This window comes from Gadus morhua, chromosome 4 (assembly GCF_902167405.1).
Source record: "Gadus morhua chromosome 4, gadMor3.0, whole genome shotgun sequence".
Lineage (NCBI taxonomy): Eukaryota > Metazoa > Chordata > Actinopteri > Gadiformes > Gadidae > Gadus > Gadus morhua.
Window position 1 is genome coordinate 5357138 of NC_044051.1, and position 18514 is coordinate 5375651.

At 43.3% G+C, this 18514-nt stretch overlaps 1 protein-coding gene and 3 long non-coding RNA genes across 4 annotated transcripts; all 4 read left to right on the forward strand.

Moving 5' to 3' along the window:
* The first annotated feature begins 1423 nt into the window (after positions 1 to 1423).
* On the forward strand, positions 1424 to 10325 carry LOC115542721 (uncharacterized). Its single transcript, XR_003976606.1, has 3 exons — positions 1424 to 1523; positions 10018 to 10071; positions 10213 to 10325. It is a non-coding gene; the product is annotated as an uncharacterized LOC115542721 (long non-coding RNA).
* A 544-nt stretch (positions 10326 to 10869) lies between these two features.
* LOC115543120 (protein mono-ADP-ribosyltransferase PARP12-like) lies at positions 10870 to 12050 on the forward strand. The gene is made up of 3 exons (XM_030355672.1): positions 10870 to 11035; positions 11400 to 11499; positions 11950 to 12050. The coding sequence occupies exons 1-3, from the start codon at positions 10901 to 10903 to the stop codon at positions 12048 to 12050; spliced, it is 336 nt and encodes a 111-aa protein (XP_030211532.1). The 5' UTR covers positions 10870 to 10900.
* Positions 12051 to 12082: 32 nt separating this feature from the next.
* Positions 12083 to 15255, forward strand: LOC115542717 (uncharacterized). Its single transcript, XR_003976602.1, has 3 exons — positions 12083 to 12391; positions 13668 to 13721; positions 14421 to 15255. It is a non-coding gene; the product is annotated as an uncharacterized LOC115542717 (long non-coding RNA).
* Positions 15256 to 17982: 2727 nt separating this feature from the next.
* Positions 17983 to 18472, forward strand: LOC115542720 (uncharacterized). Its single transcript, XR_003976605.1, has 2 exons — positions 17983 to 18052; positions 18264 to 18472. It is a non-coding gene; the product is annotated as an uncharacterized LOC115542720 (long non-coding RNA).
* The last annotated feature ends 42 nt before the right edge of the window (positions 18473 to 18514 follow it).

Sequence of the window (18514 nt, forward strand, 5' to 3'; positions counted from 1 at the left end):
GCAATCTTCCTCACTGACTCACTGGCTCAAAATGTCTCATATGTACAGTAGTTCTGTTTTGTAATTCTTAATACGTGTCCAAAATATGTGAGAACAAAATCTTTAATAATGATACGATTAAAAGTGAAGAAGGAAGGAGTGCGTCTGACAAGTTTATTCCATGTAGTAGTGCTATATATATGAAGTTAACACTACTTTAAGTATGATTTATTTGTAGCGATTCATTCACGTAGTTTTACTCTGTGTGGCCCATGTACCCCCAGTGGTTTTCCTTTTCGGCCAACTTGATAAGGAGGTTGAATAGCCCTGCCATAGACACTAAAAGCCAAAACCTTTCTCACATGCACATCCATCGCGAGTGACGGCTACGTGCACACATGCACACCCATAGCGAGTGACGTAGGACGTAAAGTCCCTCCCAGGTCAAAGTGGCGTCGATCAGAGAGTCCCTTTTCAGATGTGAGTGCTGTACCAAATCGAGTACTCCGTGGTGCACTTACCGGAAATTACGGTCACGACTGCTAAATAATATTTTAATTAAATTCGGGCGGTTGGCGGTTAAACCAATAAAAATAAGAATATTTATAAATATTTTTATTTTATAAAGGCCTATTATAAATATTTTTATTTTATTATTTATTTTCTTTAAAGTTATTTTCCCAGCAAACTGGCCTGTTCCCCTAGAGGAACCGTATGGTGAATCCAAGTTGAAACAACTTGCCCCAAGGTTCAGACTTGATGACAGAAAAATTCTTGAAGGCTATAGGGATTTTAAGGATAACTCAAGCATCATTCCAGAAAACCTTGCACCACTCCTGAATATCGACCATCTCATTCCAGTAAGCACTGCTGAGTGTGAGAGGGGGTTCAGCTTAATGAACATCATAGTGTGCCCCCTGAGATGCAGTCTGCACTTGGTCACAGTGTCGTCCTTGATGTTTATTCAACTGAATGGCCCACCACTCACAAAGTTCAATCCAACACGTATGTGAAGCACAGGTGAGCCATGAACCCCAGAACACGCCCCTGCAAGGCAGGACCTGACGTGGAGGACAAGGAGGCCCTCTGGGCACTACTGTGAAAAGCAGGCATACTAATACACACACATACACACATGCCATAGATAGATAGTTCTTAATCTACACATACTTGTCTTTACTGTTGAAATTTGAATAACTTGAATAAACTACAAACACATTCATTGACTGTCATTGATTGATTTAATATGACTTTAATTGATAACATAATGGAATATAAAGCCTGGCTAGCCTTAAAGAGTCGCAACACTTTGCGTTGCGTTGTGTCGAGGTCGGTCTGATCACAAAATTCATAGTTTACCCACCTCTAATTTGACCACTGCAGCCCTGGTTAGCCCCATAAGTCATGACATGACACAATGGCTATATCATCCTAGCTGCCTGCTAGTAAAACTTAATTTGTGAAACAAATTACAGAAACTGTCACAGAAAGTGGACCAGCAGCAACAACCCCCTCATTCTCCTCCGATGCAGACTTGAGACAAGGTAAGCTTAGTTCAACATGAAAGCAGAAATAAACTATTTTGACTTGAATGACTGTAGCAACAGGGTGTTTGAGTGTGCACCCTGTTGCTACAGTTGCTACATAGTAGATGGAAGCTTCCCTTTCTGCCATGATTGTATTTAGCACTCGTTCACCACAGATATTGATGAATTCATTTTGTGTGTCAGGATTCAGATAGTTAGCCTCTCATCTTAATTATTGCCTAACACTGTTAGGCAATAATTAAGATGAGAGGCTAATTCGTTAATTATATCCTTAATGCTCCTACAGAGAGGCCTGCTGTTGTAGATAAAGAAGATGTGATAGAGGATGATGGAAGTGATGAGCAAAGAGAAGAAGGCAGTGTACATGAAGGTTGCATTCAGCATGGAGAGGATGATAGAGAAGAAGGCAGTGTACATGAAGGTTGCATTCAGCATGGAGAGGAGGATAGAGAAGAAGGCAGTGTACATGAAGGTTGCATTCAGCATGGAGAGGATGATAGAGAAGAAGGCAGTGTACATGAAGGTTGCATTCAGCATGGAGAGGAGGATAGAGAAGAAGGCAGTGTACATGAAGGTTGCATTCAGCATGGAGAGGAGGATAGAGAAGAAGGCAGTGTACATGAAGGTTGCATTCAGCATGGAGAGGAGGATAGAGAAGAAGGCAGTGTACATGAAGGTTGCATTCAGCATGGAGAGGAGGATAGAGAGAGGAAATGAAAAATAGGCAGGGCGAAGCAGAACAGTTCTTTCCAGAGGATCCAGGTTTATGGCCAGAGGGGTTAACTAAGCAACAGAGAGAAATAATAGTATGTGCACTAGCAAGTAAAGATGCCGAAGAAAGTAACAAATTGCCACCTACAGATATGGAGGGGAAACCATTTCCCTTGTATCTTCAATTTGCAAAGTCAGCTAATGGCCGTGAGAAAATCAAAAGAGATTGGCTTATACACAGTGAGACTGCCAAGGCTTTTTATTCCATCCCATGCCTACTGTTGTCTCATGAGCTGTCAACGTCATCCAAAAGTACCCTGAACAGCAAGGATGGATTAAAGTACACAAAATGGCGCAACATGTACCAAAAATTACCAGAACACGAGACAGGCACGGCTCATAAACAGTGCTATTTGAAATGGAAAAACCTCCAGCACTCACTTTTGACAGCCAGTGGAGTTGATAGTCACCTTCAGGAACAGATGCAAAGTGAAATAGAAAAGAATAGACTGCTTCTGGAGAGGCTTTTGGATGTGACCCTTCATTTGGCATCAAGAAGCCTTGCTTTCAGAGGCAATACTGTTGACTTAGATGATGTCCATAATGGGAATTGTCTTGGCACATTTGAGTGGCTGGCCCGTTTTGATCACATTTTACATGACCACTTGGAGATGATAAGGCAACATAAAAAAGGAACAAGATGAACAAACCATCTGAATCCTGACACACAAAATGAATTCATCAATATCTGTGGTGAACGAGTGCTAAATACAATCATGGCAGAAAGGGAAGCTTCCATCTACTATTCCATAATATGTGACTCAACCCCAGACGTGTCACACACTGAACAGAATGTCTTATTGATCCGATACACACATCAAGATGGAGAAGTTTGGAAGATAACAGAAAGATTCTGCCAATTTAAAGACTTCTTTAAAAAGACAGGCAGAGAAATTGCTGAGATGATTTGTGAGGTTCTACAAGAGGCCAGAGGCATACCATTAGAAGAATTTAGAGGGCAAGGGTGCGACAATGGAGCCAATATGTCTGGAAAGGTTAAAGGAGTGCAGGCCAATATTTTAAACGCTAATCAATTTGCTTTGTACTCCCCGTGTGCTGCTCATACTCTCAATTTGGTGGGAGTACATGCAGCTCAGTCAAGCACTGAAGTGGCGGCATTTTTTGTCTTTGTTAATCTGCTTCACAATTTCTTCAGTCCAAGTCCAGAGTGATGGGCAATCCTCAAGCAAGAAACTGGATGCTCACTTCATCGTCCCTCGGACACTAGGTGGAGTGCTAAAATTGCTGCCGTAAAAGCCGTGGCCACTATATTCTATATTCCTCTATTCTGGTGGCACTGGAACGTGTTGAAAGCACATGCAATCTGACAAATGATGCCAAATCAGAGGCTAAAAGTTTAAAAACCTATTTCCACACCTTTGATGCAGTGATTTTGCTTACTGCGTGGGTTAAAGTGCTACAGTCAATCGAACATCGCAACCTGATTCTTCAGACAGGTAATCTATCCCTGGAAATGCAGGCAGCAAACATTAAAGCACCACAGGAGGAAATGCAGGCTATGCGGGGTGAATGGGACTCTCTTCTTGCTGAGGCCGAGATTCACAACCACAGCGGGCATTTGTGAAACTTTTGGACCGATTCTGAAGTTTGCTGATAGGTCAGAAGAACAAACAAAAGTGTCATGCCGGACTCTTACAAGAGCATATCCAAAGGATCTCACAGCTGGATTCGAGGAGGTAGTTTTGCACCTGAAAAAAATACATCAGGCAACATTTCCTCAAGACCTGTCACCTCTTCAGCTCCTTAATGCCATTTATAATCTCCAACTACAGAGCATTTTTGGAGAAATCTGCATTGAGGATTTTCTGCACCCTACCCGTAAGTGTTGCTGGCGGAGAACGGGCTTTCAGAAAAATGAAGCTAGTCAAAAACTACCACCATGTCCCAGGACAGACTGAATAGTCTTGCTCTTCTCTCGATTGAAAGCCAATTGGCAAGAGCATTGGACTTTAAGGACCTTATCAGGGATTTTGCCAACAAGAAGACCCGTCAGTGGGCATTTTCTGCAACTTGGTGATATGTTGGGTATGGGGGGGGGGGGTTGGGGGCCTTCTGGGCTTCTTGTATAGGGGCCTAGAATTTGGTGCTACGGCCCTTGCGGCGTGCATAATCGCAGCGGCTCGTAGCTGTCCCTTTAGTTGCCGGTTTTTTGTGTTTTTTGTAATGTTTACTTTTTTCACTGTTACATTCCACCCCCTCAATCTGCTATACCGGAGGAGCTGCTTCGTACATCGGTGCCTGCTCGGAGAACGACCCGAAGCAGCAAGCAGGGCAGACGGAGACGGGAGAGGAAAAAAAAGTGGGGCAAGCGGGGTGGCATCCAAGCTAGGCTAAGGAGCTCACCAGATCAACCAGCTTTGCCCAGCCTGTTTATAGCGAACACCCAGTCCATTGTCAACAAGATCAACAAACTCAGTCTGAGGCTGATGAAGAGAAAGTTCTCTCACGGACACGTCGGACAGCGAAATATTTGATTTAATCTTAAGGCATGATCATGGGGAAAGTACTGGCAGCAAAGTTTACCAAGAACACATTCGCCGAAACAATAGATTCACAAGATTCTTATAGGGAACATTAACATTGTGGGAGGGGAGTGGGAGTGACCTTAGGCCAAGTAAATTTGTAATACAATGGGTGGGTATTGGACATGTCTGCAGGTTTGGCTCTAAACGAGTTTACACAACAAAGAAGTCAGTCGATTGGCCTGGTCACAAAACCAGACTTACTGGCTCCAGTGGGAACTTGAATACGAATTAACTTAACCTCTCTCAGTTTAAGAGAGGAAGGGATTTGTTTTAAGTTACAGGGAGAATGTATACAGTTTCTTCTAATGTAATAATTATATAAACAAGGTTAATATAATTTGTATGTGATTGTATATTTATAGTTATGATTGATATTTCCAAGACAGAGGCTTTACTCAAACAGGATAAATAGCTGTGCTTTCTTCTTCACCGAAACCTGGCTGAATCAAAACATCCCTGCCGCTGCTATTGAGCTAGCAGGCCGGACTGTTTACCGAGCGGACCGAACAGCTGACTCCATTAAGGATAAAGGCGGCGGTGTCTGCATATACGTGTGCAATTTATGGTGTACCACAACTGACATTGTAGAGACATTTTGCTCCCCGGACTTGGAGTTTATGACAGTTACATGCAGACCGAGGGAGTACATACCACCACAAGCTAACACTAAGCTAGCACTGGCTAGTCTGCATGACGCTATCCACCAGCTGAAAAACAACCACCCAGATGGTGTGTTTATAATAGAGACTAGAACCACGCCTTGGACCAGGTCTACTGCAACGTTGCTACAGGCTATAAAGGGTCCCCTCCCCCAATCTGGGCCGATCCGATCACATCAGTCTGCACTTAACACCTGCATACAGACCCCTCATTGCAAGGTCCAAACCAACAGTTTGCACCATCATGCTCTGGCCAGGCGGAGCCATGGACAGGCTACAGAACTGCTTTGAGTATACCGATTGGGACATCTTTAAACAGGCTGCCAATGACAAAAAACACATAGACCTCAACACCTACACCTCATCAGTATTGGACTACATCACCTTCTGTATGAACAGTGTCACCACACAGAAGACAATATTGACACTCCCCAACCATAAGCCAGGGATGAATGGCGCTGCAGCTTTCCACTCAGATGATGCAGAGGGGTGCAGAACAGCAAGGTCCATTTTGAGGAAGGGCATCAGGGAAGCAAAGCACCGCTACACGAAGCGTATCGAGGAGTATTTTAGCAGCTCAGATTCTCGATGCATGTGGCAGCCCATCAGAACCGTCACCGGCTACAACAGCAGCGGCTCCACAAACGCACAAAGTCCATCCCTCCCTGATGACCTGAACAGATTTTTTGCCAGGTTTGACCGCACTGACAACAGTGACAACACGCGGGCACAGCAGGGACCCTCACTAACGGATCTGACTCTGTGCCCCCACGATGTGAAACGGACCCTGCAGCACATGAACCTCAACAAAGCCACCGGACCTGATTTCATCACCGGTGGTGATGAAATGCTTTGAACGTCTGGTACTGGGACACTTGAAGAACAGCATCCCCCCCCCCCCTCCTTAGACAACCACCAATTTACCTATAGGGCAAACTGGTTGCCGGAGGACGCAGTGTCACTAGCCCTCCACTCCACCCTGACACACCTGACAAGCATGACAGTAATGTGCGGATGCTATTCATACACTATAGCTTCACCTTCAATACCATCCCTCCCCATAAACTTGCCACCAAGCTGGACCACCTGGGCCTCAACACACACCTGAGCAGCTGGGTTCTGGACTTCCTCACTGGCCGACCACAGACTGTGCGAATGGGGAGACAGGTCTCCCCCAGCATCACCCTGAACATCGGTGCACCACAGGGTTGTGTGTTGAGCCCCTTCTTCTTCTCCCTCTACACTCACGACTGCAAACCCAACCACGAGGCCAACACCATATTAAAATTTGCAGATGACACCATGGTGGTAGGCAGGACCTCGAGCAACAACGACGCTGCAAACAGGACAGAGGTAGAGAACCTGGTGAGTTGGAGCCAAGAGAACAACCTGATCCTCAACATGGCAAAAACAAAGGAGATGATCCTGGACATCAGGAGGAAGATGAAGCCCTTCACCCATCTCCCCATCACCATCGATGGCAAGATAGTGGAGGTTGTGCAGAACATCAGGTACCTCGGGGTCAACATGAGCCATGACCTGACTTGGACCGTCAACATCACCGCGACGGCCAAGAAAGGATTTCCTGATGTGCTTGAAGAGGGCACATCTTCCACAAAAGCTTCTGGTGAGCTTCTACAGGTCAGCCATCGAGTTAGTTCTCACATACTGCATCACCGTATGGTACCCTGGCTGCACCGCAGACAACAGGAAAGCTCTCCAGCGCATCATTAAGACTGATGAGAGGATCACCGGCACCCAGCTCCCCAGACTGGAGGACATCTACCAGACGGGCTGTACTCTGAGGTTCAAGGGCCTCCTTAGAGATGGCACAAACCCTGGACACCGCCTCTTCACCATCCTGCCCTCAGGAAGACGTTACAGGACACTGAGCGCCCGCACAACAAGACAGCAAAACAGCTTCTACCATAGAGCTGTGTCACTACTGAACTTTACTGCAACACTGATACTCCCCATCTCATACACACATGATTGCACTATTGCGACACTTAAAGGCCCACTATGCAACTTCGGGCATTTCTTCGCTGTTTTCTTGGTTTTGGCACGCAAATGTCTCTACACAGCGCCCCCTACAGCTTCGTAGTACATATTTCACAACACTGTCGTAACAACTCGTTGACGACCCTTCCCCATGCACTTCTAGAGCCATGTGCATTTGTTTTCAAAGAAGCCGGCGAATGCGTGGAGCCATGTCCGAAGTAAATGTTCATAAAGTGTAGGCAAGGTTATACATTTTTAAAAGGGTGTATTTGTATTGCAATAAACATAAATCCATCCTTTTTTATAGTTGACGGGGAGAATTTATATCCTAGATTATAATTGTTTTATCTTAGGTTGAACAGAACAATCAGTGTAAGAGGTTTGGCCAACATAATAATCTAAATAAACAAGAACCTGGATTCGGGGATTCAGTCTGTATCTGGGAGACGAGACAGACGAACAGCAAAACACCCATGGAAACAAAGGTGTTTATATGGTTGCAACCAAGCAAGCTAGAAACATACAGGGCTCACAACAAAACGGTCGAGAAAACAATTTTTACAGGGCTCACAACGAAATGGTTGAGCTAACACATTTGTACAGAGACTATCAACATCAAGAATACCACGAAGACAAAGGCCACCCATCGGTACTTTCAATTTCAAAAGCAACACGGCCAAGGCGTCGTCTGATTTGCAGTCTTCTTTTTCTTTCAGTTCACGCTATTCCTGAAAAGCTTGCCCAACGTTTAATCGTGTCTGGCCTCTCTGCCAGTCAGTCTCCCTTTTCTCTTCTTCTGTTCCTCCGACATTGGGTTTCTCTGTCTCTTTTTAGTCGGCTGATCTATGATGAATATAACAATCCCTTAGTGACTTGTGTTTATATCGAGCCGAATTCGAGCCGAATAAAGCAATTCGTTACCTCGCGAGACCCGAGACTCCCGCGAGAGTGGGCGGCGGGTCGCCGGCAGAAACATATTCCTTTTCTCCGCCAAGATGCGCAAGGGTGAGTCGAAACAACGAACAATCGAACAAAAATGCATAATAGAACCATCGCAATGACTCTTAGCCTGTTATATTAAGGTAAATCAAGCCAAAAAAGTTGCATAGTTCCCCTTTCACTCGTGTCTGATCTCTTTTCTGGTCCATTCTTCTTTTGTTCCACCGACGGTCGCCTCTTGGGTCCCTTATTAGTCGATTGATCCATGATGAATGCAACAATTGCCTCGCAACTGGCTGTTTATATCTAGCCGGTGCCATGTTTGGGTTTGTGTCTGTGCCGTAAAACATTTTCGAAACTACAATCTGACTACATTTTCGAGGATACTTCCGCTGCGTCACATCCGGATTGTGTCGGTCCGAACAGAGCAAGTTGCATATGCGCTTTTTCACTGGAGAGGCGACATGGGTAAATGACACACCCACCAATCGACCCAGAAATGGATGCAGAACCATCAGCATAACTCTCAACCTGCATACTTAATGTCATTTTGGCTAAAAAAGTTGCATAGTGGGCCTTTAAGGACTTGGACTTTTGAAAACATTTTATTTATATATATATATATAATATATATAAATAATGTATATAAATATATATATATATGGGTCCAATGATGGTCTGATCATTCTGTCACGGTTAGCGGGTGGCAGGCAGGCAGGTAGGACTCAATCGCAGACAGTTCAGGTAAAAGGATAATTTATTAACTCAAAAGGCAAGGAACACGGGTGACGCGGGTAACACAGGGAACACCGGGAACACCGGGAACACAGGTAACACAGGACACAACTCACCGCAAACTAAAATGATTCGACCAGGAACAAAGGAAAGACAAGGGCTTAAATACCAAACACACACAGGGCACGCAACGAGTAACAGCTGAAACACATTAGGGGAGGGAGCAGTAATCACACAGGAGGGAAACCTGACATGGGGAGAAACAAGACCGATACCAAAGTAAAACAGGTAACACACCAAAACAAGACAAGGAAACCGACAGCCAATGACAATAGCGTTCAGCTGTGCAACAAATGTTTTTGAATCTTGATGACTTTTGTAGTGCTGTGTGTAGCCACACGTTTGCCCCTATCTATCCATCTATCCATCTATCCATCTATCCATCTATCCATCCATCCATCCATCCATCCATCCATCTATCTATCTAAAGAGAGAAAAAAGAGTGCCTCCTCATTGTACCAAAATGCATTTCCGAATGTCCGAACAGTGAAACTGAATTATGATTGGTTATTTTTTATTCCAAGTGAGTTTAGGCCTTCTTTGTCTCCCTTCAGTGGCTAGCCTCAGATGTAGCATAGTTGGTCAGCCATCTGCCTTGCAAAGGCATTTCAAAAAATTAATGTAATTATTCAGTAATAAATACACAATTCATGTAATTATTCAGTAATAAACATTTTTTTGAAAATCACAAGGAGGCTTTTAGGAGGATTTTAAACCTTCCATGGAAGTGCTCGTGCATGTATCTGAAAACAGTTGTTCATTGTTTGTTTTGCCTTTCAGATAAAATCGAGATTTGCTTGTTCTTCCTTGAAGGCAACTGTATCCACCCCATAAGTGAGTTCAAACTACGGAATCATATTTTAGAACCCATCATACTAGACAACGTTCAAACCTGATGCCACCAGAGCACCTGAGATGACCTGTTGTGTTAGCCTCATAAATCACAGATACATGTTTCCTCTCTGTCTTCTTCAGAAAAATGTTTCGGAGCTCATTGCAGGCTGCCTTACAGCTGGGAAGTTCTGGAGGGCCATCAGTGGACGCTGCTGGATAGCTCAGAGAAGATAGAAGAGGATTACTGTGACCCCAAAAAGTCATGCAGGTATGCAACACACAACAGAGGACTGAAGGTGCTGATAGGATGAGGATGCTCTAATCTTTACAAGCAGACCTGCCACTGCTCTTGCATCTCTAGTCAAAACTCTTTGGTCTAAATTAGCCTACTCTGTTTAATGTAAATTTGAAACCCTTTTGGTTTGAAATTTGCCTAGTCTGTTACATCAAAGTTTGAAACCTATTTTGTTTAAATAAGCCTACTCTGTTTAACACAAGTTTTAAAAAAAATTTGGGTTAAATTTTTCTAGTCCGTTTTATCCCAGTTTGAAACCCTGTTTGTTTAATCAAGCCTACTCAGTTTAATCTCATTTCGAAACCGATTTAGTTAAAATAAACCTACTCTGTTCAATCCCAGTTTGAAACCTCAGTTTGCTCCTGTTGATTTCTAGTGTCCCCTAAGTCTTTTTTTCATAATTGAATTGGTTGAGCAAATGTTGTGTTGTGTTTTTATGCTGCACTTGGGATCTCTAAACCCACATACTGAGGGTCAACGGTGTGTGATGTTTCCTGCAGCACGGTGGATGTAGAAGCGGTGTGCTTTGACACCATGACGCGTGGACTCCAGAAGGTCAGGCGTCTCTCCTCCGCCTCCTCGGTCCTCCAGCCCACCTTCCTACTCACCACCGAGTGGCTCTGGTACTGGGAGGACGAGCATGGGAAGTGGAACCAGTACTATATACCGGTGAGTTCAGCACCATTGCAAAGCGGTGCCAGCCTGTATCGGCTCACAGCCGCAGACCTAATAATCTAGCCGATAGTTAGTTTGTGGTTTGTAAACGTTAAGTTTCGAGTACCTGCTAGGGGGGGCAGGGTAGATAATTGGCAGTAGAGTAAAAATATGCCATCAATTGTGCTTAAACATTTCATTCGTAGAACTGATTTCAACAGACAAATAAACAGAAGTTATTCACCATTGACAGCATTACTTAATGTGTTCAAAACCATTACTGTGTGTGTGTGTGTGTGTGTGCGTGTGCGTGTGCGTGTGTGTGTGCGTGTGTGTTTGTGTGTGTGTGTGTGTTAATTCACCCACTTGCTCGCTCCAGAACAACAGCAGCACAGAGCTGGAGCAGAAGTTCCAGAAAAACCCCCAGGAGGTGGTGGAGTTCACCGCAGGGTCCCAGACCTACACACTCAGCCTCCAGGGTGAGGCCACCGTTACCCCCCCCCCCACCCCCGAGCCACCCATCGGTGTACGGTACACCCCCATGAGCTGGTATTCTCATACGACGGGGGGGGGGGGGATGGGGACGTTGCCAGGGAGTTTCAACCCCTTGGACCAAAGAGGTTGCTGGTTCAAACCCCAAGCTCATTACATTAATATTTAGGGCAATTAGCAGACGATTTCATCCAAAGGGAGTAAGCGCCATACAACCACACACACTGGTCAGGAGAGGTTAGGGTGAGGTGTCTTGCTAATGGACACCTCGACACTAAGCTAGGATCCAGGGATCGAACTAGCAACCTTCTGGTAATAACTCAAAATTATTAATGATCTGTTGTGTGAACTTTCTGTGAGTCACTCCAGACAGCCTCTGCTGGTTGACATAATTAAAACGTAGCATTATAAAAAATTTATTCCTTTGCATTTTGCAGGCAAGATCCAGACCAATAAGAGACACGGCACCAAGAGGGCGGTGAGGCGACGGCCACGCTTCCTGTCCTCCGCCGACGTGCTGGTCATCAGGACAAGGTGAGTTCCACCTGGAGGACGGACTGCCTCTCTGTTTGATTTTAGCGAAGTCAAACGTCTTGGTCCCGCTACACCACACTAAGATATTTTTTCAGCTGAGTACCCCCTTCACCGGCACAAAACATTTTGGGGAGAAAAATAAAGAAATAATATGAATAATATATGTGCGTTCTATTTGGCAGCGTAAACACGAACATTAAAAGGGTCACGTTCTAACCACTTGTCCTTTTTCTTTATTTTCTAGAGCTGGTTTTACTGGGGGTGGTGCTGGTGCTACTGGGGGTGGTGGTGCTACTGGGGGTGGTGGTGCTACTGGAGGTGATGGAAGGAGAAGCCCGCCTCGAGGTAAAGCAGAACGTTTATTTGATATTTTGACGTTTGTTGTCACAGCATGTTTTTTGAGTGAGTGAATCAGTACATTGGCGGCACGTGGCTCAGAGGTAGAGCGGGTTGGCTGTTTGGCGGGAGGTGATAGTTTGTTTACCCTGCTACTCCAAGCTGAGTGGCGAGGTGTCTCTGAGCAAGACACCCTAACTGCTCCCGACGAGCTGGATGTCGCCTTACGTGGCTGACACCACCATCGATGTGTGAATGTGTGCATGAATGGGTGAAAGTTGGGCAATATTATAGTTAATATTAAAGTTATACTGTACGATGTGAGAGAGCTAGCATGATTGGAAATTAGCTTCTCTTCGGAGTTCCGTTTAACTCCTCCCCCACCCTTCAGGACTCCCTGCCCCAACCCCTCGACACAGAGCCGTGCAGGAGCGCTAATGCTGCTTACGGCTTACTTCAACGGCAACCATTGCGTCACTTTTCAGGCCATTCAACTCCCTCAGCTGTCGCCATCGCTGAAAAGCGAATCCAATTTTTATTCTCGTTTTTCCTCGAGCATTCTCTTACTTTTTTTTTGTTGCTGCCTTTTCATTTTCTGTCTTTCTTTTTCTTGCCTTTTTAAAAGGATGAACCGGGGCAAGTAACGGTGGCAGTGGTAACTTCTGTTTTTTTTCTTCCATCGTGTTAACGTTGTAGGCTCACTAGGTCTAGTCCACTGTCATGAACTACTATGACAACAACGCTTTCTTTGCCCTCCGTGAACGCGCTCAGGCCGGCTCAGGTTCGTACACAGAGGGGAGAGAACGCGCAGGCTTGTGATTGGTTCTTTATATTCGGGTACAATGTCTCCGATTGGTAAGCATTTTAACAGGTTTATAGCAGATACAGAATTCGTTTTTTTTTCGCTTCTTTTTCATTGCCCATAAGTTATTTATTGCTGTCAGGATGTAAAAACCAATTTCAACAACATATTAAAAAGTGCATATCACTGAAAATCGTACAATATGCCTTTAAGTGCTTTGAGTGGCCATTGGTTAGAAAAGCGCTGTATAAATGCAGTCCATTTACATTGATATATCTGAGTTTCAAAACAACAACGACTAAATATTATTTATGCAACACAGTGTCATAAATGTAATATATTATGACGTAATAAAAATTGTTTTAAGTGCAAAACGTTGTCTGTAGAACTACAGAACATCTTTAAAACCCATTTAAAACCTTACGTGGAAGTGCTCGTCCATGGATCTTAAAACAGTTGTTCATTGTTTGTTTTGTCTTTCAGATAAAATCAAGATTTGCCTGTTCTTCCTCGAAGGCAACTGTATCCACCCCAGAGGTGAGTTCAATCTACTGGATTGTTATTTTAGAACCAATCGTAAAACAGACAGCGTTCAAACCCGATGCCACCAGAGCACCAGAGTTGATCTGTTGTGTTAGTGTGGTGGCATTAATAATAACAACTTATCTAATTCACTTCAACTAGCTATAAGCAAAGAGGAATCGGAGAGACCAGGTCAAGTATAGATGGAGAGTTTATTGCCACCCGCAAACGAGAGGTACAGCTCCTTATATCCCCAATCCTTACGAAATACAAAGTTGGACTTTCATCAAATATTGATGTGCATAGAATTTCCCATCAGGGTCATACTGTGTGGATGTCAGCATACTCTCATGTCTTCTGAATCCCAATGTGACCTTAGAACATATATTATCCTTATACAAACAGAGATGATGCACACGTGTGAATGTAAGCATTGTCTTCAGAGAGTACATCAAAATGGGAGTAGACTGGACTCTCTCACTGATGTGCCACATGGCACATCAGATGGGAATGAACTGGACTTACTCACTGGTGTCACATTGCACATAACATCTAGGCTAAAGGTGATCAGCTCTTTTCCACCATTAAAGTATTTATATGATATGTAGTCCTAATAATAATCATAGTTTAACATAGAATGTAAGGTTAATTTTTACCACATTAGCCTCATAAATCACTGATACATAATGAATTTTTCCTCTCTGTCTTCTTCAGAAAAATGTTTCGGAGCCCATTACAGTCTGCCTTACAGCTGGGAAGTTCTGGAGGGCAATCAGTGGACGCTGCTGGATAGCTCAGAGAAGATAGAAGAGGATTACTGTAACCCCAAAAAAACATATAGGTATGCAACACAGGAAAGTGTATAGATTTGAAGGTACTGATAGGACAAGGAGGCTGGAGTCGTTACAAGCAGACCTGCCACTGCTCTTACATCTCTAGTCAAAACCCTTTGGTTTAAATTAGCATACTCCATTTAATCCATATTTGAAACCCTTTTGGTTTAAATTTGTCTAGTCTGTTAAATCCAAGTTTGAAACCCTTTTTATTTAAATAATCTTACACTGTTAATCACAGTTTGAAACCGCTGTTGTTTCAATTAACTGACTCGGTTCAATACCAGTTCAAAACCCTTTTGGTTTAAATTTGCCTAGTCCGTTTAATCCCATCTTGAAACCGTTTTTGTTTGATTGACCCAACTCTGTTTAATCCCCATTTGAAACCCTTTTAGTTTGAATGAGCCAACATTGTTTAATCCCAGTTTGAAACCCTTTTTGCTGAAATGAGCCTACCCGGTTTAATACCGGTTTCAAACCCTTTTCTTTTTAAATTAGCCTAGTCCGTTTTATTCCAGTTTGAAACCCTTTTTGTTAAAATCAGTCTACTCCATTAATACCAGTTTGAAACCCTTTATGTGGAAATTAGCCTACTCCCTTTAATCCCAGATTGAAACCCTTTTGGTTGAAATTAGCCCACTCAGTTTTTTCCCAGTTTGAAACCCTTTTTGTTTAAATTAATCTACTCTGTTTGATCGCTGTTTGAAATCCATTTAGTTTAAATGAGCCTACCCTGTTTTATCATAATTTAAAAACCTTTTTGTTGCAATGAATCTTCTCCATTATTACCAGTTTGAAACCCTTTTTGTGGAAATTAGCATACTCTGTTTAATCCCAGTTTGAAACCCTTTTAGTTTAAATGACCCTTCTCTGTTTAATCCCAGTTTGAAACCCTTTTAGTTTAAAGGTTCCATGGCATATAAATATCACTTCACGGGTTTTTCTAACATTAACATGAGTTCCCCTAGCCTGCCTATGGTCCCCCAGTAGCTAGAAATGACATTAGGTGTAAAACGAGCACTGTAACACAAGTGTTGTACATTTCATTGTTATTTGGATAGCCGTTCTGCTGTTGGTGTTATGGCGCATCACAAATCGGGTTCTCTGAAATCTCAGGTATTTCCACAACGAGACTCGCAGTGGGGGTTATCTCAGCCATGGTTGAGAAGGCACGTTTATACATTACAAATGTATAAACCCCCCCCCCCCCGTTTTCAAAAATAACATTGTGCACACAACATCGTTTTCCAAAAAGTTGTCATTTACATCAACCCGCATAAATACGCTGTCAAGCGCCATTATAACTATGCCAAACCTATGGGCGGCAGTGTAGGGAGAAGGATAAAGCCATGCAGGCCAATCAGAATCCTCTGCATCAACAACAACAAATAACACAAGCGACTTCCTGATCCTTTCTAAAGAACAGTTTAATTCATTTTTCACAATTTACCGGCTCTCGTTTTGAAGAATAATCCCCTCGCCGTTCGTTTCAATAGGAATCACAAAGGTCTACACTTTCAAGATTAGGGGCCCTATCTTGCATCCGGCGCAATTGACTTAATCACTGGAGTCAATCACGCAGAGCCTTCTTTTCCCTCCAGCGCCACGCGTCGGTAAATTAGGGAATAATCTTGCGCCCCAAGGGGTGGTTCGGCGAAAGGAGGAGGCGTGTTCTGGCGCAAACGTGCCCTGGTGCTATTTTGCAGTTTCAGAAACCACTTGGGCCACAAACCAGGAAATACCTGGTTTAAAGTCAGTGGCGCGTTGTTCAGATGCTATTTTAAGGGCGCATCCATAATGTTGCTTGTGCACCTCGCGCATACACTTTGCCTCTCTCATCTACCTAGCCATACATTCTTGGTAAATTACATGGGAAAGAACAGCTGATGCAGCGGTAATAAGTTGTACTTTTAAATCAATGCATCTGCAAACACCGTACAGCAAACACATATGTTCTTGACACAGACATTGTGTACATGCCCATAACTTTTAGGATTGATGAGAATTTGATCTTGAGACAAACGTTGTTTTACCGCGAGTTAGTATTAAAAAGAATGAATGAATGCGGGCGCGCGTGTGTGTATGTGTAAAATAATTAATGAATGCAGGCGCGCGTGTGTGCGTCCATCTGTTTAAACGCACGCAAACTAAACACGTAACGCATAATATATTACATGGCAATGTATATTAACGGGGGGACCCATGCATATTCACAAGTCGATAACGATAATGCATACAATACTGATAAGAAACTGTTTATAATGTATTGCGTATATCATTAAATAGAACCACAGTTACCGCATATCATATGTTATATCATATCATACGTTTTCTTTGCCGAAATGTATTTGAGGACTCTGTATTTCTGAAGTTGTGGAAGAAAACCTTATTCCATGTGTGAATCAGGCCATAGTATTTGGCCATAAACTGAGCCATTTGAAGTTTGAAATTCATGTGCATCTGTCTCGTATTTTAAGCACAAAAGCTGCCCACACATAGCCACTAGGAAGCAGGGGCCGTATTACAGAAACTTCCTATCTTAAGTCCTAAGTTAAGATAGGAGAAGTGGAGATAGGATTTTTCTCAATTTGGTATTACAGAAACATATCCTATGTTAATTTAGGAATCCTATCTTATCGCAGGTTAAGATATCCTAAGTAGGCGATCTAGCATCGACATTCAGCTTTTATGTCTGTTACCTAGCAACTGATGAAACTTGTTGTCGGATCACGTCACTTCACAGCTGACAACTGTCATAATCCTAAAATATCCAAAAACAACTGCTAGCTATGGATGGGATTGGGAAAATACAACGTTGTGCCGAAAATTTTAAAGCGGACGAAATAGAAAAGTTGGTGAGTTTAGTAGAAAGCTCAAAGGAAATATTGTATGGGAAATTTTCTATGAGTCTGACCAAAGAAAAGAAAGACCAAGAATGGCTGAAAATAGCCGAAAAGGTGAGCACCGTATCAGGGATCAGTAGAAACGTTGAAAACGTCAAGAAAAAAATTACCACACTCACAAGTGACGTTAAGAAAAAAGCAACGTTAATTTGTAAAGACCGGAGAATTACCGGTGGTGGCAACTCTTCCGCTACCCCCCTGACACCGGCGGAGGACCGGATTCTGGGACTCCTCAGCAAGGCTGACTACGAGGGTAAGGCCAGTTTATAGACCTCCGTAAAGTGCTTTGTAGTCAACATATAAGATCGATCGGACGGCGAATTGCATTGCGTATCCGACATCCCGACGGAGAACTTTGTAGAGTGAATTCGCTTATGTCTATCTTATAATGTTTGACGTTCTCGTTCTCCCTGCTAGTGATTATGTTTCTTGACTTTATATTATAGCTGCTATGATATGATATATGATAAGAAAGACATACTAATTAACATTCTGGCTGTCCATGCAGGCATCGATGGAGGCTTTGAGACTGGGTTGCCAGTGGACTTCTTTGAGACCACAACTTCAGTCAGTGAAGTTGTTGAAGTCGATGCTACACAACCGCCTCCTGGTAAGATGTTAGGCTACTTGTAAGACGTTGTGATGATGATGACTTGGGGTCATATGTCAGCTAAACTGTCATTTATCTCGTCATTCATAATCTGTTTATAGCTTAAATGACATTACATGAATGTGCATACATTAAATCATCTAACATATCTGGCACCAGGATTATTTCCTTTTTATTGGTATGCTAATCAGAATTCTCTTTGTTTTTGCAGAAAAGAAAACACGTCCGCTGAAGTCATCACCAGAAACCCTTGCTCTGCTAGAAATTGAGAGGGAGAAGCTTCAATTATACAGAGAGAGAGTCGCCATAGAAAGAGAGCGACTCCTCCTTGAGAGGGAAACATTTGAATGGGAGAAGAGTAGGGCCAGAGTGTGCAAAAAATGTTTAACTGAAATATAAATGAATGAATTGTAATCTTGACCATTGTGTTGCTTCTATTTTTTAATTTAGTTTAAAAAAAAT

What these genes read in the sequence shown, in the direction of transcription:
- LOC115543120 (XM_030355672.1), top strand. Translation starts at nt 10,901, where the DNA reads ATGACGCGTGGACTCCAGAAGGTCAGGCGTCTCTCCTCCGCCTCCTCG. An exon ending in GGAACCAGTACTATATACCG is followed by an intron (nt 11,036 to 11,399) that starts GTGAGTTCAGCA and finishes TGCTCGCTCCAG; the next exon opens with AACAACAGCAGCACAGAGCT. An exon ending in CTACACACTCAGCCTCCAGG is followed by an intron (nt 11,500 to 11,949) that starts GTGAGGCCACCG and finishes TGCATTTTGCAG; the next exon opens with GCAAGATCCAGACCAATAAG.